The sequence below is a fragment of the Colossoma macropomum genome, unplaced genomic scaffold, assembly GCF_904425465.1.
Source record: "Colossoma macropomum unplaced genomic scaffold, Colossoma_macropomum, whole genome shotgun sequence".
Taxonomy (NCBI): Eukaryota; Metazoa; Chordata; class Actinopteri; order Characiformes; family Serrasalmidae; genus Colossoma; species Colossoma macropomum.
The window spans coordinates 11,075,217-11,096,092 of NW_023494801.1; the positions used below are offsets into that span (position 1 = coordinate 11,075,217).

At 39.2% G+C, this 20,876-nt stretch overlaps 2 protein-coding genes across 6 annotated transcripts; one reads left to right on the forward strand and one right to left on the reverse strand.

Annotated features, from left to right (window-relative positions):
- The first annotated feature begins 907 nt into the window (after positions 1–907).
- On the forward strand, positions 908–6,376 carry tmub2 (transmembrane and ubiquitin-like domain containing 2). 3 transcript variants are annotated; one of them, XM_036589228.1, is made up of 3 exons: positions 908–1,030; positions 3,099–3,629; positions 5,014–6,376. In XM_036589228.1, exons 2-3 carry the CDS (start codon positions 3,118–3,120, stop codon positions 5,417–5,419), a joined length of 918 nt encoding a protein of 305 aa, XP_036445121.1. In that variant the 5' UTR covers positions 908–1,030; positions 3,099–3,117; the 3' UTR covers positions 5,420–6,376. The 3 variants fall into 3 exon arrangements, with proteins under 3 accessions (XP_036445121.1, XP_036445124.1, XP_036445122.1); XM_036589231.1 differs by lacking the exon at positions 908–1,030 and adding an exon at positions 1,118–1,372; XM_036589229.1 differs by lacking the exon at positions 908–1,030 and adding an exon at positions 1,406–1,552.
- A 1,068-nt stretch (positions 6,377–7,444) lies between these two features.
- atxn7l3 (ataxin 7-like 3) lies at positions 7,445–20,455 on the reverse strand. Of its 3 annotated transcripts, XM_036589225.1 has the most exons (14): positions 20,231–20,455; positions 19,148–19,254; positions 18,750–18,862; positions 18,484–18,616; positions 18,190–18,361; positions 17,444–17,541; positions 17,319–17,341; positions 17,138–17,183; positions 16,375–16,412; positions 16,140–16,208; positions 15,569–15,612; positions 14,222–14,293; positions 11,351–11,487; positions 7,445–10,045 (listed from the first exon to the last, which is right to left on the reverse strand). In XM_036589225.1, exons 3-14 carry the CDS (start codon positions 18,798–18,800, stop codon positions 9,780–9,782), a joined length of 1,149 nt encoding a protein of 382 aa, XP_036445118.1. In that variant the 5' UTR covers positions 18,801–18,862; positions 19,148–19,254; positions 20,231–20,455; the 3' UTR covers positions 7,445–9,779. The 3 variants fall into 3 exon arrangements, with proteins under 3 accessions (XP_036445118.1, XP_036445119.1, XP_036445120.1); XM_036589226.1 differs by lacking the exon at positions 19,148–19,254; XM_036589227.1 differs by lacking the exon at positions 14,222–14,293.
- Between the last annotated feature and the right edge of the window lie 421 nt (positions 20,456–20,876).

Sequence of the window (20,876 nt, forward strand, 5' to 3'; positions counted from 1 at the left end):
ATGTGTACCAACAACCCTGCTAGAAAACCAGCTTTGACCAGCATAGCAGCTCACAAGCAAAACCAGCATATGTTGTGTTTTGGACCAGCTAAACCAGCACCAAACCAGCATAAACCAGCTTGGAATGCATGGAATACATGTTGGCCTGTGCTGTTTTTTTCAGTAGGGAAGATAAAGTACACAGCATGTAAAACAAACAGCAGCGCTGCTGTGCCTGATACAGTCAAACCTGTGCTGCACTCTCTAACATGTCAGCGTCACTGCTGTGTCACGAACAGTCCAGTACCCAAATGATATCTGTTCAGCAGCTGTTCTTGTCTCTTTCCATTGATGGACGGGGTAGAGAGGAGCCGATGAGTTGTGCAGCAACAGGCTCATTAACTGTAAACACAGAGTGCACCAGTGTGTGTACATATGTATACTTCATGTGGTGTTTCTGTTATTTTGTACACCCTCTGCATTTGTGAGGAACAGAACCTGCTTTTTTTTACCCAGTTCCATTTTAGTCATTCTAGTCTATCTGTGACTGCATCTGGACTGCTTTGCTGTTGCTGACTCTTTTCAGCTTATTGTTTTCAGAACGAAATGACTCTAAAAAATGAAAAATAGCACCACCAGTCTTCAATGTTCTAAGAGAGTTCCACTGCAGTTCTATAGGGAACTTAGTACCCAGAGTTATTGGACTTTTTGTTCAAGTTGTGTTTGGTAGCTACTTGTATTATATGAAGTAGGAAAGGAACACTGTTATGTGTGAAAGGTTTTAGACTACCCACTGCTGGAGTTTCAAAGGAAAGACAAAAAACGTTTGCGGAATTTGGATAGTATCTGGACTAAATAAACAATCATATTTTAACGCTCGTATTATTTCAATAAGCTTATCATTGCCTCGGTGTCTGGCAACCCAGAGCGTGACGTGCTGTTTTGACGTCAGCGGGCATGTTTGTTTATGAGGCTGGTGGAGTTGCGAAGCGGTGCCGAGTCTCAAATAGCGGGACAGTAAACATCCAGCTATGATCTGATCGGACCAAAGGTACATTTTCACCCATTTTGTTTTTGTAACATGTACACGAGCGCACTAGATAAAGTACACTACGTGTAAATCGGCACATTTAAAACCGCCTTTACTAGGGAGACCACTCCTGTGCGAAGGTCGTCCTTGCCTGCTTGCTTCCAGCTAAGTTAGCGGGTCCGCAGCCGCTTAGCATAGAGTTTACAGCCAAGTTTAGCTGGTGTGTCCGTCTCGGGGTCGTGCTGGCGTTTAGACGTCCAGCCACGCGTTTATTGACGTTTTAGTGACCATATCGATTCGTTATAGCTCGCTTCATTGGCTTGTCGGACAGAGTTAGCCGCCATGCTAGCGCGCAAGCTAACGGTATGCTTTTCAGTGACTTTTCGTCTCGGATGTATTTGCCACCCAGACGCCTTTTAAACCGAGTCACTGCTTTATGATGACATCTAATGAAACGTAAAGGTGTACAAAACTGAATAAGTTCTAATATAAGTACGGTTACTAATTTAAACCTGAAGCTAATAATTCCCTCAGCTAACCTAAGTAAGTAACGTAACTGTGTCGCTCTATTAGGTAATCAGTCAGTGCTTTTAATTCTGCTGCAGGGCCAAAGAGCTCTCAGCAACATTAATGTTTAACAGACAAATTTTAGTTTTAAACTGTACAGTTTATTAAACACAGAGCGAAATCAAGCTTGGATTAAACATAATTTAATGATAAAACATTTTATTTGTATTTCGGTTTATTCTAGGACTGCGTTAAATTGATAATGAATTAATTATGACAGTTATTTATAGTAAAACTGTTCCTATTAGAGTCTTATAGTAAGTTCAGACAATTACAGTTGTGTACTACAGAATACTTCACTGGTTCTTTAGTAAAGGCAATGTTTTTATTTAGAACCATGAGTTCTATATCATACTTCTTCAAATGGTTCTTTGCATGGTGAAATGGTTCTTAAGCTTGAGTTTGTACTGTATTGTATTGTATACAGTTCTATGTAGAAAACTTTTTGAAAATGGTTCTATATGGCAACAAAATGGGCTCTGCTATTGTTAGGAGGTCAAGCTTGCACCAACAGAAGAACTCTTGGTGCTGTATAGAGCCCTTTTCAAAAAGGTGCTATATAGAACCATCTGCACGTTTTCCATCAATCTGAAGAACCCTTACACAATGCAGAGAATCCTTTAATCGTGCAAATAGTTCTTTGAGTGTTCACAGTTCTATATAGAAACCATCTTCTTCACTGAAGAACCTTTGAAGTGTAAGTATATAGAAATGCTTGGTTCTAGAAAGAGCTGTTGCCTTTACAAAAGAACTCTTGAAGAACCATCTTTTTAAATGTGTACTGTAAGACAGCACTACAGTAAATTATAGCAGATAAATTATAGCAAACATGTTTTAAATTGTTATAGAAGGACTGTATCACACTGCAGACATCAGGGTTCGGCTTGTGAGGACGTTTGATTTGGCGTACCAGAGAGTTTCCTGATAAAGGAATTTCACAGATTTTTTGATTCAGAGCGGTTTGATGGGAAATTGTTCATTGTAGAGAAACTTACCATCTCAGATTTCTTTATAGAGGTGGTGATGGGAACCAGGGGTTGCAGTGTCTACAACACAAAAACAGCTCTATTATTTCCTATACAAAATGACCAGTGAACCTACCCAAGTCTTCTGATTTTTTATGTAATGAAGATTATATTCAAATCTAGAAAATCTGAGGGGGGAGGGGTTGATTTGATTTAAACCCTATGATTTAGACCAAAACCCTTGTGGTATCTATTGTAAACTATGTCTTAGGCATCAGGCAGCGCAGTATTAACATGTAATATTAAATTTCATGTAATAACTATGTGAGGGAGCTTTTAGAGGTAAAAGTCTGGTTCCTATCACCACCACTGTGAACAATTCTGACTCTGTTTCTCTATCTTTAATGTGTTTGAATGACTTTCTTTACTATTTAATTGTACAGAAATTTTGAAATATCAGTGGAATTCCCTTTTACCCCCTCACTCGAGGGGTCCAAGAATCTGTCATGTAAGGAATTCCAACTGAAAAATGAAGGCTCCTCTGTGTGTTTCCGCAGAGGCAGTGAGGGTCCTGGGATGGCGGTGTGTGCTCTGTCCATGTTTGATGGGGTTGGGGACGAGGCCACAGCGGTGGGTGGTGTGGTCATCCTGGTCCTGGCCCTTGTCCTGGCCTGGCTGTCCACCCACGTGGCTGACCGCGGGGACCACATCCTGGGCACCATCCTGACTGTGGGTGCCCACGCGTCCCTCATCGGCCTAGGAGGCCACGACAGCTACGCGGGACCCCCAGCCAGCTCGGAGCCTGGAGAGCAGCAGAGCGATGACTCGACAGAGGAGGACAAGCAGGAGGAGGAGGAGGAAGCCGGAGAGGACGGATCAGATGAAGGAACGGGAGAGGAGCTTCTAGACATCCAGGGAGGGCGGAAGAAAGTGAGCCGTGGACGCGCCGAGGATGAGGTGGGCGAGGATGAGGGGACGGAGGATGAAGAGGATGAAAACACAAGCATTACTGTGCGTCTCAAGTTTCTGAATGATACCGAGGAGCTGGCGGTGCTGAGGCCTCAAGATACAGTGGGAATGTTGAAAAGGTGAGGACGTTTGGGGGACGCTGGGCTACTGCACAAAAATGTAGTAGAATGAATAAAATGCAGACAGTAACTGTAGAGAAATAAATGTTATATTTCTCTATAATTTTATTCCAGACTGATTTAGTCCCAGTTTCTAAATGTTTTTTTAAATGTTTATGCTTAGTTTTGTCACATAGAAAAACATCACATATCGACATCAGCTTACAATACCCATACCCATATGGGTGCATTCCTGTCAAATCATTATGCCTTCTGTGATTTCCTGTTACTTTGCACCATCACAGCATCAAGTGCAACAAAGTAGGGATTTTGCTGTATCCACATTTGTAAACGAATAGTAGTATAATATTCCAATGAAAAAATATTTTTTATTGTTGTGTTGATTGCGAGCGGCTAGCTGACCATTTTGCTAATGTGAGACGTGATATCAGGAGCTTGTGTCCTGACATTCTGTGTGTCCTGACTTCACTTTTATACTACATCGCACACTCACTCAAAAATTTATTAAAAAGTGATAAAAAATACTTTCATGTATTTATTTTTATTTTATTTATTTGGTTTCAAACCGCACATATTTAAATATCCGACTACAAAAACAAATAATGCCTTTAGATATCCGTATTTGAATATCCACACATATCCGTACATCCAAACAATAGAAACTAAGGATGTAACAGTTTCAGTATGCATTGAAAAACTTGACACTGTGTATAGAAATTTAAAACCGTATTACTGTTATGCCAACAGCTGGGATAGACTCCAGAAAATGTGATTTATTTTTTTAAATTATTTTGTTAGAGAACTTTTGAAAAACTTATGAAAAAGTTCTGTTTGAGAACTTTTATTTGTCTGAGCCAAACAAATTAGTATACAATTAGAGCTCTGCAGAGTCATTTCTACATTTCTAGCATTCAAAATATGCAAAATTGAGAGTTGAAAATTGTGTTAAAACTGAAAATAAGTGCATCATCCAACCCCTAGCTTGAATGTATGTGAGCTGTATCTGTAAACATTTGACAACATTAACAAATGAACTTAACTTCTTTTTGCTGTTTTATAGAAAAATGTATTGTGTTGAGAAACCACCGCATATCTAATCGAATTTTGAATTTTCTTATCGTTACACCCCTGATAGAAACTTTATTTGCCTTCACCTCCTTCTGTACAGTTTGTTGAAATAACTACATGGATTATATAAACATACTAGATCTTTATAGAGAGCTTTTAATATATATAACAGGGCGTTCAAATTGTCACGTCTAATCTTGCCTATTAATTGTTGCAGCCCTTCAAACACACAAAACTAATTCATTCATGTGCTCTGTGTTGAAGTTACATACATTACTTCATTACTTCATCCGATCGAATCCTTCTCTCCTTGCAGTAAGTACTTCTCTGGACGTGAGCGGCAGATTAAGCTGATTTATCAGGGGCAGCTGCTGCAGGACCCGCGCCGCACGCTGCTCTCCCTCAACATCACCCACAACAGCGTCCTCCACTGCCACATCTCTCAGGCTCAGGCCCCAGCTTTGCAAGAGCGCGACCCAGACGAAGCACCCCGCCCTGGAACGGGCGCAGGTTTCAGCAGGGGTCTAAGCAGCGGCCTGCGCTCGGCCGCCCTGACCCTCAGCACCGGCAGCCTGGTTGTGCCCGTGTTCGTGGTGCTGCTGGCCGTGGTCTGGTACTTCCGCATCAATTACCGGCAACTTTTCACCGCGCCGGCCACCGTCTCTCTCGTGGGAGTCACTGTCTTCTTCAGCTTCCTCATCTTCGGCATGCACAGCCGGTGAGGCCACAGACAGACAAACGGACAGTCGGACAGTCGGATAGAATAAAGAAGAGACCAGAATGGACGAAAGGTGCCAATTTGACGGGAGAACTGAGTAGTATTAGGTGGAAAAAGAGCAGTAGATGCGTTCAGTACATAAGGAGTGGGATAGCAGACAGTGTACTCAGGGAGCCTCAAGGCTTCTGGTGCCATTTAGTTGACTGGAATGGTGTGTGTGAGAGAGAGTGTGTGTGTGTGTATGTGTTCCCGGATTTACTTGTGGTAACGATGCTGTAATTATGCTTTTGAATCATATAACCTTTGTAATAATTTAATCTCAAATTGAGGCCTAGTTTGTCCTCAGTTATATTAGGGCTCTTACTGGCCTTTCCACGGATATGACATTAATATTGCTTTAATGGTCAGTAGGTCTTGTTTCGTTTTAGTTACATCTCCACAGACTCCTCAGCACTCATGCTGTCATGAGAAGGCACACAAATAGAAATAAAACATTGTTGTGCAGATTTCATTTTATTAACAACCATCTTATTATCAAATGAATGTAATTCAGATTGTGTTGTGTTGGGCTCCAGGAGATCATTTAAGATTCATATTTATTCAAATAGCTTTTTTCCTTTGTTCACATTTCATAGCTTTCCCTGTTTTTTATTTTCTCTGAGGTCATACTGTGTGTGACAGCTAAATATAGCTAACATGTTTCTGTCCTTTGCTCTCATGAAAAAAGACAGGGTTACCATGTTAACAAGTGCTAAAAAAAGAAAAGCAAAGTCATGTAAATAAAAGGAGTATTTTCTGTACAATGTCACATGGGTGGATATAAACCTCGCAAAAATGACATTTTGTAGTTTTGCCACAGGGGTGTTACGAGCTTTGTCTGTAAACCTTCTTGTGTGTCATACTTGTCAGGTTTGAAAGATGAGAGTTGGTAAACAGGCCAGTAAAATAAGTCGTTCTCTCACCCTCAGTGATATTGAGATTTCTCATTGTAAAGAAAGACTTTTTTGCTTGCCTTCAAGTATACAAATTGATTTTAGCTTTTAGTTTGCATTTTTTGATATGAAGAAATCGAGAAATGTTTTAAATATATCTGGAATTGGACAAAAAATGTTCTACTGTAAAAATTCACAAGTAAAAATTATTTTAGCATGCAAGATTAAAACTTTCAGTACTGAAAGGTTATGCCTTTTCCAATTTCACTTTAATGAAAGGAAACAATTGGGCTAGTAGGAATGAAATTGAAATGTCTGAATTCTAATGACATTATTACTTTTACTTGTGAAAGTGGGAAACTGTGTGTGTGTGTGTGTTCTTGTAGCGCTATACTTGTGAGGACCCCATGTCCTCACTTTGATAGGAATATATGAAATTTTTGCTCAAGTGAGGACATTTTGCTGGTCCTCACTTGAACATATGTTGTTTTCACCACAATTACATTTTTATTTGAAAACTATAAGAGCAGAAAAATTGCCTTTTGGTTACTGAGGTTAAGGTTAGGGCTAGGTTTAGGTGTAGTATTATTTAGCTACAGTAACACAAATCAATAGAAACCTATGGACGTCCTCATACGTATAGCAAGACAAACGTGTGTTTGTGTGTGTGTGTGTATATGTCACAATCAATTACTAGTTGTCAGAAGTTAATTATGCAAAAAATGAATTCATAAAGTAAAGGTTGAATTTTTAAGTAGTATTTGCATTTAACTTAAAAGCTAAAAACAGCTTGCCATAACAAAGCACTGACAAAAAAGAAAATACAAAAAAATTTGCAGAATGAGAAACTGTAGTGCTTTTTTTTGTAAAAAAAAAATTGCAAATTGAAAATGAATAGTTTAAAGTCAGATTGGGTCTACATTATTTTGCTGCTCATTGTTTCAACACAGTCCATATTGACAGTGTAGCATTTTTTTTTTAAAATCTGGAAACTTGTGCTCTACGATTAGAGTCTCATTAAGTTGAATAGGGTGTTTCCCATTGCATCTGTTGATCTTGGTAACAGTGGAAAAGTGACGAGGCAGACGGGAGGAAAATACGTCCTGAGACACGCTGGGCTTTATTTAGACTAGAACACAGGCTACCACAGTACACTCAGAGAGGAGATAGAACTGCCAGCATTGAAAATAACAACATATCCATACACAGTACTTCATATGTAGGGATGAGGAACCTGTGGAATCTTTTTTTTTTCCCTCCACCACAAATGCAGCTTCACTCAAACACTCAGCCTTAAAATCTGAGTTCACAAAATTCACAAATATGGAAATTAACACAAAATAAAAGTCCACTTTAAAAGCAACAAGGCTTTTGTATAGACTGGATTTGATCCGTAGGGAGTGCATCTTTCAATATTACCCACCTGAACTTCACAGGCTTTTAAGTGCCATTTCTCTACCGCATCACTTCTCTGGTAGGCCTTTTATCATAAAAAAGAAGTTTCACATCTAAGAGCAAAAACACTGAGGAACGGTTTCTTGTACATGGATTAGGCCTAGTCCTGGACTAGACCTTCTTTTCAATGGGGAATCTCCATTCAGAACGCTGTGTAGTCCATAACTAGGCTTAAAGGGGAATTCCATCGATTTTTCTAAATTTCTACATAATTCAAACTTTAATGTAAGCATTCATTTAAAGTGGTTTGATATGAAATGCTCTGTTCTAGAGAAACTTCCTGAGAGAGAACTGTTCACAGTGGTGGCGATAGGAACCAGATATCTAAAGTATTTAAAGCCTCTACATCACACATGAAGAAATCTGACCTGGTAAGTTTCTCTAGATCATCATTTCACATCAAACCACTACAAATGACTTCAGCATCATTTCATCATTTCAACGTCAATTATGCAGAAATTTTAAATTTTGAAAAATCTACTATTTACTCCTTTTGAACCGCTGTCTGAGAAACTGACCCCAAATGTAATAAGTGCGTTAAAGACCAACAAACCAGACATAAACAAGACAACATGCACCGAGGGAGCAATATTTAGCAGGGAGGACCACAAACAAGCAGGCAAAAACAAACAAACAAAAAAAAAAATCACTAACATTATATTTTAGACTAAATAGTATAATTTACACTGTAAAATATTTACTAAGAGGCAGCAGAAAATAAAGTGTTTATCAAAGAAACATAATTTGGCCTGAAGCTGTAACAGTGATTATCAAAGGAGCATTATTCAGCAGGAAGCAGTAGAAACAGGCAAGTGTAAAGTAGCATTCTGGAGTAGCATTATTCTGACTGACAGTAGAGAGTAAGTCGCAGTAACATTATTGTACACTTTTACAAGCACAAGCATTCAAACCATATTAACATTATTCAACAAGATCCACACACACACAGAGCACTGTGCAACAGTCTGAGACCACCATTGATTTAATTCCCAGTAAAAAATGGCCATTAAGTACACATTTTTAAAGGTCAGGAGACAAAAAAAAACAGAAAATATATATTTAGCAAATAAATGTCCAAATAGAGTGTCCACTCTCTGCATTTATTACAACTTCCATTCTTTTCAGGACACTTGCTTTCAGTTTTCCAAAGAAATCTGCAGGGATCTTAGAAATTGTTTATTTTTCCATGTAGTCTCATTCAATAGTGCTGAGGCCTGGACTGGGGTGGTCAGCCTATTGGTCTGAAAGCATCAGCAGTGCCTTTCTTCTATCTGCAAATGTCTTTTTCTCACTGTTGAAGGCTACTCATCCTTTCAGACCCATAGCATTATGTTGACTTCTCAAAGTGGAAGGATGGACAGAAACACCTGCAGACTTTTCATATCTGAAGGAAGAATGGAGCTTGATTTTCTCTTGATTTTCACTCCACATTTCTCCATCTCTCAAAGCTTTAAGTATTACCCGCTGGGGACAGTTCTGGTGGTCCACCAGGTCTTGCACAGTTGTTAGGGGTCCCATTTTCTCTGTATAATCTTTTGAAGTCCAGCTTTGGAAACTCTTGTTTTTACTTATTTTCCTTAGACCTTCTTCTTCCTTATGGAGGTGCACTGTCTTATATTTTATATCCTCAGAAATATATTCTAAAAAATTAATAACTTGTACTTAATGGCCGTTCTGACTGGAAATTAAATGAAGGGTGGTCTCTGACTTTTGTACGGTACTGTACATTTACACCCACAGATTCACACTCAAACTCACACTCAATGCTTACACACTTCACACACTGTAGTCTGGACATGCTATGGCACGTTTATGCGAATCACAAATGTAAACCCCAATATTCAACTGCACATTACATACATACTGCTTTAAGGTCTCTTGTGCACAAAGTGGTGGAAAAGGAAATGAGAAAGATAAATCATTGTAACGCTCTTGTCCACCGTTGATATGGATGAGTTTGTGAGGACTGTTCTTTTTTCAGTTCAGGTCATCATAAATACTGGGAGCTGGTGGAGCTGGCAGTCTTGGTCTTTTCTTACGATTTGACAGAGCAAGTGCATTCTGGGAGCTGCTGCTGGCACCTCCCAGTCCACTCCCACTGCTTCCTCCGCCTCCACCACCGCCTCCTCTTTCTCTCTCTCGCTCTCCTCCTTTTTCTCTCTCTCCTCCCCCTGCACTACTCACAAGCAGTGAGCCAGGCTTCTTCTTTTTCTTAGGTCTCTTAGAGTCTGAGTTGTTAGTACCTGAGCGAGAGAGAGAGGGAAAAATGTACATAGGCAAATTAAGTGGGGAAAAGAAATAAAAGCAGTGAAAACAAGGGTGGTCAAGCACATAAACACAATGAAAGCCAGAATTGGCCAATCAGGCCAAAAGCATCACAGAATGCTGAATCGTATTACGTAAGAAATCTATTCTGTAAGCAAGCAGAGAGAGAAAGTAGCTAACTATTCTACTTGACTTGAAGCAGCACTATGTTTTTTGGTTAAAACTGAAAGAAGTACCGTTACTGAGTCAGGAGAAAAAAAGACATTAAAATAGGTGTTGTGCTACTGCTACAAGTCGACCTGTAATGCCTAGAATAATAATTGAAAAGTCAGAGGTGTTGGGATGGATTTCATAGGAGCTTTTCTGCGTCATAGTTCTTCACGTATTAAGGTCACATGCACAGACTCAGAAAGAAGGTCCAGCTCGATGCCTCAAGATATCATATCTCAAGATATGATGATAATAGTAGACAATTCACTTACATCCTCAGAAGAAACATCCTACACCAAGTTTTGACTGAGTTCTCTTTGAATACTCTTGAAACTTGCTTGCATCAGATTCATCTGCTTGAGGGGATCTGAAGCCTAACTGACTATATAAAATGTTCCTCTGTATGTTGCATGCAGTTACACATTTCCACCAGAGAGGTCCAAAACTGCTTTATTTTAAATGGTCACATTTTGCACATATCTGTACTTTAAGTGACATACATACATACACACACACACACACACACACACACATACATACATACATACATACATATATATATATATACATATATATACATACACACAGTTTAAATGCATTTGAAAGGGACACTCAGGCCAAACCTGAACATTACACCATCACTACATCTGTTGTAAACCTACTTCCATCCTACAGCAGTGTTGCACAGTCTTTGAAGCGAGATTTTCTGGAAAATCTATACTAGAAAAACACTCTTCTGGTAATGCTACATTATATAACAAATAACATAATAAATAAAAATTGAGCTAGAGAAAAGAGAACAGACCGCAACAATGTAACTGAATTTGTTGCTGTTGTTGCTGAACAACTGAACATGGGGTTTATGACCAAACAGAATCATTCAAAGTTTCTCTAAGTAATGCTTCAATTATTTATGTCTGCTTGCTAATCGCAAAGATTTCTTATTTTAGTGCACAAGGAGACTTTTATGCCTATTGTTATTAATATTGGTACCAGAAATGCAGCTTTGACATTGAAAAAAAAAATTCAGTGGCACCACCCAACCCTAGAATGTATGCTTATAAAGAACTCACTGGCTTTTGAGGAGGCAGAGTCTGAGGGTGAGATGTCAGACGACCCATCCCACTGGAGGCGGGACATGATGAGCTGTCCGTCAGGAGTGTCATAACCGTCGTTTTCCAACGCTGACTCCGGATCTGGCAATGCTGACCTGTCAATCAACAAGTTCAGTTTACTACAGACCTGCTGCACGCTATAAGGTGCTCTCAGCTAACTTACGTTGTCAGCTAAAATTATTTAAAAAACAAAAGTCTAGAGAGATACGTGAACCAAATGCACATATTTTCACAACCAATTTTGAAGATGCCAAGATGTTTCTCCTTTGTCCATTAAATGTAACATGGAAAATGAGAGTTAGGTCCAGTCAAAAAGGGAATATTAGCATGAAGGGAAATGATAAGACTGAGAGACAGATAATCATTTGAATGCTTCAACTTTAACATTGTTACGTGACATGCTATTACAGATAAGGAACATTTCACATACAGTCATATGTAAAAGTTTAAAGTTGAAAATAACATATCCTCTACAGAGAACATACTTCAATATTACCGTCTTCTGAATATTTTGCTGCAAGACTTCTATTGTTTGTTGTTGTAGCTGATTTTGAACATACTGGAAAGAAACAAAACATGCAGCATAAAATGTGCCATAGCTTTTGCACTGGCCACATTTCAAGTTTTATTTTTTCCAATATGTTACAATCAGCAGATAAACAGTATTTGTGCTCGTGGTCTCTGTAGAGGATGTGTTAACTTATTTCACTTAAAAATCAACAACACATGAAATCTGACCACGGGGCCCAAACTTTTGCATATGACTGAACACATCAATAAAAACTACATTCTGTGGAGATAATTAGCATAAAAGCATTAATATGTCAATTGTGTTGACAAAGGCCTTCTTTCTACTTTTTCACAGATCAATTCACCAGAACTACCGCTATCCCTCTGCACTTCTATCCATCAATTTTACAATAGCAACACTATTTAAAAAAAACATCTGAGGATGCTAGTTGCCTGTTACATTGTGTGAACAACATTTATGATGAATGGACCAGTAAAAACAAAGTTTTTTAAGTTACAATAACAGATTTTGATCGCCAATTTACATCCCAGACTAGTTGTGTTCCTTCTGCCGGTGAAGGCTAGTAAGTGCTTCCTCCCAGTCAAACGTTGCCAGTCTAACTATCTAACGTAACCTCACTGGACACAGTTCAACACACTTGGAGCAGAATACTAATGACCAGTTCTGTTACATCAGCTAACAAATGCAGACAGCCATGTTTGTTAGCATGACGCCAAGCAGTGGGAGGAGGAAGTGGACCATCCCACCGACCCAGAGAGAACGAGGACAATTTTATTTTCCTGGGCTCCTAATCACCGATAGCTGTAGCATCAACAAGAAGGGAGACAACGCTTAGATGGCTGTGACACTTGGGAGCTGATGAGAACGCTTTTCCTTCTCCAATAAAGTAACGCTTTGGTAATAAAAGCTTCTGTTCAGTCCTTCACCAGTCTTCATTGTGTAGTCTTTCTGTTCTTGTGTAGTGTGCTAGTTATTTTCAAGTTACGCTCTGTTTATTCTTTTCTTGACTACTTCCTCGCCTGCGATATCTCCAATATGTTCCAGTTTTCCCCCCATTCTTCATTCTAAGCAGATTAATGTACTTAGTTTGGGGAGAGGAACATGCCTGAAAACCCTCCTTCTTCCAATCTAACGCCCTATAAATTCACATCCTCACTTCTGTCCCTGTGACAAAGTGTTCCGAATCCCCACAGCCACCCCATCTCCTCCCTGTTCCTCAATCCTGCTACAGCTGGAGGGGGGGCGTCTGGCCTTCTAGCTACAGGCAGAAGCTGCCTAGAACTCCAGCCCAAGTTCTTAGAGTTCTCCCCCTCCCTCAATCTTCTCTCATACTACCACCACATGTTGAGGGCTTAGTCTGAACTCATAAATAAGCTACACATCAATTTAGCAAACAGTAGGTCAATAAAAATGCTGGACTGTTCCTTTAAGCCCTACACACTAAGCCCTTTCACCTTCTAGGTCAATGGGATAAATACAGAGGAAGAAAAGAAGCAAAAGTGCAGATGTCAAGGCTAGACAGACATTAGCCTCTCATTTCTCTTTGCCTCTTTGAATTTGAAGAAGTCCATGGCACAGAGGTGGAAAGCTGTCATCATGTCAAACCGACAGTGCAACTCAAGTTGTGTAATTTTAGTAATGCTTAAATAATTTAATTCTAATGCTGTATATCAATAAAAACTTTGGATATAACACATTTTTGAATAGGATAACAGTTGATGTATAACCAAAAAAAACACCTTCTATTCCTCTAATAGAGGTGATATTAACCACAATATAGCACTGATATTGCTTGTATGTGTAAAGCCCATGTCCAACTTTTTCATTTAGTTACTCTGCCTTTATGTCTAATATATGTACATGAACTCTGTTTGAATTTGGCTGCCCCGCTTTGTGCCTCATCCAAAAAGCAGTCCAGGCTGAAATGTAAAGAAAAAGTAAAAGTGACTGTAAAACTGGATGTCTGAATCATTTGCAAGGCTGCAATGATGCATTTGCTTCTTAGCAAACAGCAAGGAAATTTCAGTTTTTTACACCATGGGATCTTTTAGGTCACAGGATTGATGATGAAAAATGTTTGAGGAAGGAGTGTGCTCAAAACTACCGCATTGGATATGGATCTAACACTGATTTAACATGGATACAACATTATTATAACATTAAATAAAAAGGAGCAAGACAAAACAAGAAATTCTTTGATTTGTAACTGGGATATGGTTGCAAGAAAGAGCAAAGAGCGCTTTTTTCAGCCAGGAGGGCTTTAAGGTGGGGAAGGGAGGGTTTAGGGTGAAACTCACGCGGACGGCCCCAGGAGGAAGACCCTGACCGCCCTCCTCTGCTCGTCCGTGTGCTGGGGACACCGCTGGGACCTGCCAGGACACAATGTGGCATTATGCACTGCATCAGACACATATGGGCCAGAGACTAGACAGACATTGCCAGCAAACAGGCAGTTAGAGATTAGAGGTTAGAATGGGCCAGATGGGTGCTGGCAGATGTCTAAAAAGTCCCACGCCATGAAAAACAAGCAGTGCTTTAAAACCATCTCAGATTGTCCAATTGGGGAGGAATGGATCACGTTTTTATCAATCAGAATAGAGATGGATCCTTCCTGACGATGACCAAACGTTAATAAGACAACGGCCAAATAGATCTAAATGGCAAAACAGACAAAATTGGCCCCTGAACTACTAAAGGTGTACAAAATAAAGAATTGAGATTGCCACTTGTGTTCCATAATATCAGTCCCAACATGACACGATCATTTCCATTTACTCAAATGAAAAAGATCATGCCTTTACATGACACATGCACAATCAACATTAGATTTCAACGAACACACATAAGCACACTAACACACATGTACACACACATTTAGAAAGAGTAAGCCATCTACAGCACACTAAACAGGCCTAACAGCTGCTGTGTAAGAGCAGGGGATCAGCAGGCTTCAGTTAAGCTTTAGTACTTGGTGAAATTAAACATCATCGTGTTTCCTCGTCTGCCTTTAACAGACAACAGCTGCCTTGTAGAGCTGAGGTCAGTAAATGGACAAGTGGTCCTAATGATGTGGCATCAGAAAAACTATATTGTTAATTTATATATGCATATATTTATATGGAACAAACACACTTGTAGAATAATGCTAATATCCCTCTATGGGATTCCAGTATTATGTTAGCACTAAGCTAACAGTGATTCACATAAACATTTTTTTGACCATTTTGGATTAAATGTGGACATTTAAAGCTTGCAAAATTGGTTGGTTGATTCCACTGTGAGTTCCTAATTATGTAAATGGTTAATCTGACAAATTAGGCCTTCAGTACAGCAACTGAAGGTCTAACCAATGGGACAGCTCACATGGTTGTGTCTACCTAAACACCACAATGATTTCTTTGAAGACTGGGTGTTTGAAGAATTCAACCTTTTTGTTTCCAACTCAACCTTAACAAGGAAATACAATAACTACTACAATACATGCATAGTTGAAATATAAGCATTATTCTATTAAATAAAAATAAACTCAAAATCACAGACATGCATTTTTTATTTCACAGAAATCATTAGCTCTTATCTGAAAGCCATGAAGGCCCTGAGGGTGTGTTTGTGTGTGTGTGCGCATGAGTGAAAGTTTCACCTACCGCGTGCACATCTTCTTTGTGTGCTCTGATACGACCCCACATTGCTGAGGAGAGAAGAGCTGCTGTTAGCATAAAGCTTTTAACAAGAGCTGTTTTTACTGACCAATGAATCACTGTCTAGCCAAAATCAGACTGAACTTCATACGATCAAAATTATAACACACTCACACTCAGTACAACAAACACTGCATAATCTCTCACAGAAAGCAGCATGAGATAATACTGGTAGATGCAACCGTTGATAAAACTATGATGGCATGAAAAACACTGAGACTGATATGTGGAGTATTTCCTGTCTACAAGTGATCACAGTCAGTGTAATTAGTGCCATCTGAACACTGATAATGTTCATTTAGTGCACAGAGTGTGAGTTCCCAGGTAAAAAAAAAAAACACCAATAAAAAACCATCAAAAAAAAAGGGTCCATCAGCCATAAAATCAGACATAAAAATTTACAATCAGTGCATCTCTAACATATATAGACATATGGTTTGGCTGTATGGATGAACTGATACAAGACAACATAGGTGCAAAGTGGTGAATAACTAAGAGAAAGCTGTACTTTCCTTACCGTAGCCAGAAGAGATCGTAGCTCCTCTGGCCCTAGAGTTTCATAGTTGATCCCGGAACTGTAGTTATACTGCAGAGCAAAAAGCAGAAAAAAGCACTGTAGTGAACAACACCACATATGGGACAACAACACGCAGCATTTCAATGAGGCAGTTAGGGAAAGGACAACCGGTGAATGCTCTATACAACTGCTTGCAAACAAGCTCAAACAGATTCAAGGTAAAGTAGATAAATACCTTGTAGAGGTCTGGATTCACACTACCACTGAGCTCTCCTGAGAAAGAAACAAAAGGGAAAGAAGTCATTCTCACAGACAGAAATATCTATATACAAATATAGAGCTCGAGCTATAAACCTTTTTGTCTTTGATTGTCTGTGTGGCCACATATGTAAAGTTCCAAACCTGCACTGAAAATAGGTGCTGATTTAACGTGTAAATCATTTCCATGTTAAATATATTCTGCACAGTTTTGTTATTCAGTTTAGTTACTTTTAGTCCATAACTGTGTTGATTTTGTGTGAAAATTATGTACACATTTGAATCAAGCCAGTTCAACAGCATTTTTTTGTGACATTAAGCACACATCCTGTACACAGAACACATTTCTGCCCATTTAAATTCACGATTACTGTTTATTTGCTTAATTAAACACATTGGGAAAAAACAACCATAAAATGTGGCTTGCTCAAAGGTTATAACACATTTTACATTTTATATTTTTATTTTTTTCCAGTATGTTAAACTCAGCAAATAAACAGAAATGGTGCTTTAAATTTTGCAGAACAAAAAGCCACATTTAACCCTCTTTGTAAAGGATGTGCCAATTTATTTAACAAAAAACATGAAATCTGACTGGGGGTGTTCAAATTTTTACTGTACTTTTAACTTTTTTTTTTATCTAAGCTATCTATTCTTTTTTAATCTAAGACCTATTCTGATGTATTCCTGCACTAAAGTATTTCTGTACTTTAAACACAAACAAGCAAAAACAAACTCACCATTTTTATGCTTCAAGGATTTGGATCTTCTTGGAGAATTTGGATTCTAGGAAAGTAAAGTAGAACCGCATGTAAGCGCTCAAAGTTACTAAGCATTTATTTATTAAAATTGCACATATAGATAACATTGTACTTCAAGCAAGCTTTGACATAAAACTCATGTTTCAGGATATTTCAGTACCTTGTCTGACTTTCTCTTCTTGGCTGTCAGGGACAAAGACACACAAGCACATTAAAAACTGCACAAGTAAACCTAAAAGAGATGTACTTAAGGGAGGAGACAACAAAGTAAAACAGAGAGCTCACATTTCTTTTCTGAACCATATGACCAGTCATTGTCATTGATGTCATCATTGTCCTCTTGGTCACTCTCAGACTTGCTTGTGTTGTTGCTGCTGGCTATCCTGCAGAGAAGGGATGCTTTTGTTACATGGAACTACAAACATAACTCACAAAACTGTGGGTTGCATGTACATTGTGCTTCATGCATTGCAGTGGTACTAAAAATTATTTGCTACATTTCTCAGACCCAGAACATAAACAGTTATTAGACAAGGACTTAAGGACTACTAATGCTAAGCATTTTAACATACTCATCATTTTTGTATGTCTGGGAATAGTGGCTTAAGGATCTCTTTTAGAAAAAGTTTTGCAATACTTTAAAATTAACAGCAAGTGCATTAACAATTAAGTTACATTATTATTACTTAGTTATTATTATTATTACTTAGTTATTATTATTATTACTTAGTTATTATTATTATTATTATTATTATAAAACTGCGGTACATTCTTTAGCAATAAACTGTCTCTGAACTGATGCCTGTGCATTTTGAAACTTTCTGAAGCCAAAAAAATTGTTTCTATTCAATTTTGTTTCTGGTTGTGTGAATCTGGATGACAGTGACTGTGTTTATTATGTCAGATTCATCCTTCTTTGGTTAACTAAGATCCTCAGGACAAATAAGAACCCTAACACTGACCCTAACTGTTTCAAACTGAATGGAACTGAGCAGCACAGATCTGCACAGCTTAACTGCACGAGAGCTAACCTGCGGTTGGCGATGCGACTGCTGTTGCGGCCCATTCCCAGACACTTTTCCAGGTGAGGAGCGAAGCGTGAAGCTGCTATACTCCTGCTGCAGTTAGGACACACACACTCCTTATTCTTCCATTGGTTGTACACCTGACCAAATATGTCCACCCCTGGCTGGTCCACAATTTCTACAAGAGAGACAGCACAGCTGTGAGGCTCCTCTTAAGTCTAAGCTCACATAACCACCAAAAAATCCATCTTGGCACCAGAAAAAAAAAAGTCTAACTGAAACGATGACTTGTTCTCTCACCAAAATCCTTCATACTTTCTTGGTCCGTCTCATCCAGGAAGAAGTAGCCCTGTTTGACTGCCCGATGCACCTCAAAGCACAGCCCCAAACAGGCATCCTCCACCAATTCTGAGTAGATGTCATGAGCCAAGGCCTAAGACATGACAGACAACACAGAAGGTTTCTTTATTTGTTTTTCATCAAGGTTAACTGGAGATATATACACTTAATTGCTTCATTTTCATTTAAATACGGAGCATATGGAAAAAACAATATGATTTATTTACCTCTAGCTTGGTGTTATCCAGGCCTGACAGCGACATATCCTCCATTTTCATTTGCAAAAGCTATTATAGCGGGGTCGTCATTGTTGATTGGGTGCAGCAGGTGGGCAGCCACACTGTCAGATTGTGAGGATGTATACAGATATTAGATACTTTATTCAGACTTAGAAGTGGGTGATATGGTAAAATTATAACATCACGACACCTCATTACATAAAATATCACTATACAAAATATCGCATCACAAATTTAGTTTTTCTAATGTTTGATCAGACGAAAAAAGAACCAGTACTGCCACATAAAAAACTATGAGAACAATGCTTTTTATTCAACATCTGCCATGCAGGCCTAGTTATACTCGCTTTCTTCTATGCAAAGACAGGCCTGTGTATCTGACTGACCTGCAGCAGCCTCTTAGAGCAGGTGGACCTCAGGAAATTCAAGCACTTCTCACAGATGACGGAACAACCTGATGAAACTTGAGGTATTTCACAGACTCCTACCTAAGCTGAAATATGGAGGTAATGAGGAAAATATTAAAAATCACCCCCAAAACTCTTCCTCCACGTATTTGTGATGCATTATCTGAATTTCAGACTGTCCAACACAAAAGTTAGTCTCCAGTTCTCTAGCTTCGTATCTGTTCCACCTTAAATAACACAGCAGTTACTGACACCGGGATGTAACTGTAGCTAATGTAATTACTGCCGCATCATTTAAGGTGGAACGGGAAATTCGAATAAGAAGCAGACGAATAGGAAGCCAACGTTAGCCTCGTCAATCACAAACCGAGCTGGCATGAAAATTAACCAGCTTGCTCAAGTGGAGCCAGTTATAACTAACCTCTCTAACGAAGTTAGCTAAGTTAGCTAACTATTAGCAGGAAATGACAGTGTAGTCGCAGGGAAGAAATAATGTTATTCTGACAGTTGGCTTAGAAGGCAGCTGGATGACAAACCACGCATTTCAAGCCATGGTTCTCGAGAAGTCCAACGTTCAACAGATTACGAGGCTGAAGCTCGCTTGTTATTCGAATTTTCCCGTGCCACCTTAAATGGTGCAGCAGTTACATTCTGACGCCTGAGGTGCAAGAACGTAACTTCTGCACCATTTAAGGTGGAACGGGAAAATTCGAACAAGAAGCTGACGAGTGAGAGTAAGAAGCTGACTTCAGCTTCGTCAACAGACCAGAACGGTTTGGATTCATAACTGCAGCTTTTCTGAAATGAGCACATTCGGACAGTGACAGTTCTGTGTTGCTGAAGTTAGCTAGTTAGCATCTACACTGCTCACAAGTGGACACAAGCCACTGTAATGAAGAGAGACTCTCAGAATGTAATTTAAAGAGCTCAGAAACGGGTTTACAAAGCTCACTTAGACAGTAACACAGTGTGAGCACACACATCTGCAGCCCACCTCCCTCCCTGCAGACACAAGCGCTTTTTTTTTTGCCCCCGCCGTGTAACAGAATTCACTACACCTACCCTGAAGCTCAACGGCCTAGAGTCCTTCTTCTGGGCAGTTTACGATTAGCACCTTGGTGAAAGGAAAAAAACAGGTAGCTGTTATACTTTTCAAAACGGTTGACATGTGAAAGAAATTAACACGTCCTTAGATATTTTAACGTTGTAAAGATGTGGGAAAAATAAAGCGCAGCCATTTTGCCACCCGCAAGGCGTCACTAGTCAGCTACCGAACCACAGCACATCGATTGGGCTGTACGGGAAGATAAGGAACTTCAGACACTGTAAAAACAAGGAGCGTTTTATTCAGTTACAGACTGGAGCAGAACAATTTTTGGATCCTGAATCTTAAATAAGGTCATTAAGTGCTCAGAATCGTCATAATTATAAACTATGGAAGTGTTAATATTATCATATGTGCATGAATTATGATTCCCGCTTGTGTTATGCTTCTACTATATTTGTTACATGTTCACTATCCGGCGGATCGTTGCTGTCAAAAAACAGAAAGAGTATATCAGTTTTTTCGAGTTTTATCTTTCTGTATAATTTCATTTCAGCTGTTTTTACACTGTGGACATATCCTGAAGAAGGGACCAGTAGAAATGCACGGAGCCCCTAAAGGGCTGTGGTTAAAAACGAAACGAAAAATCTGTAAAAAGCTTCG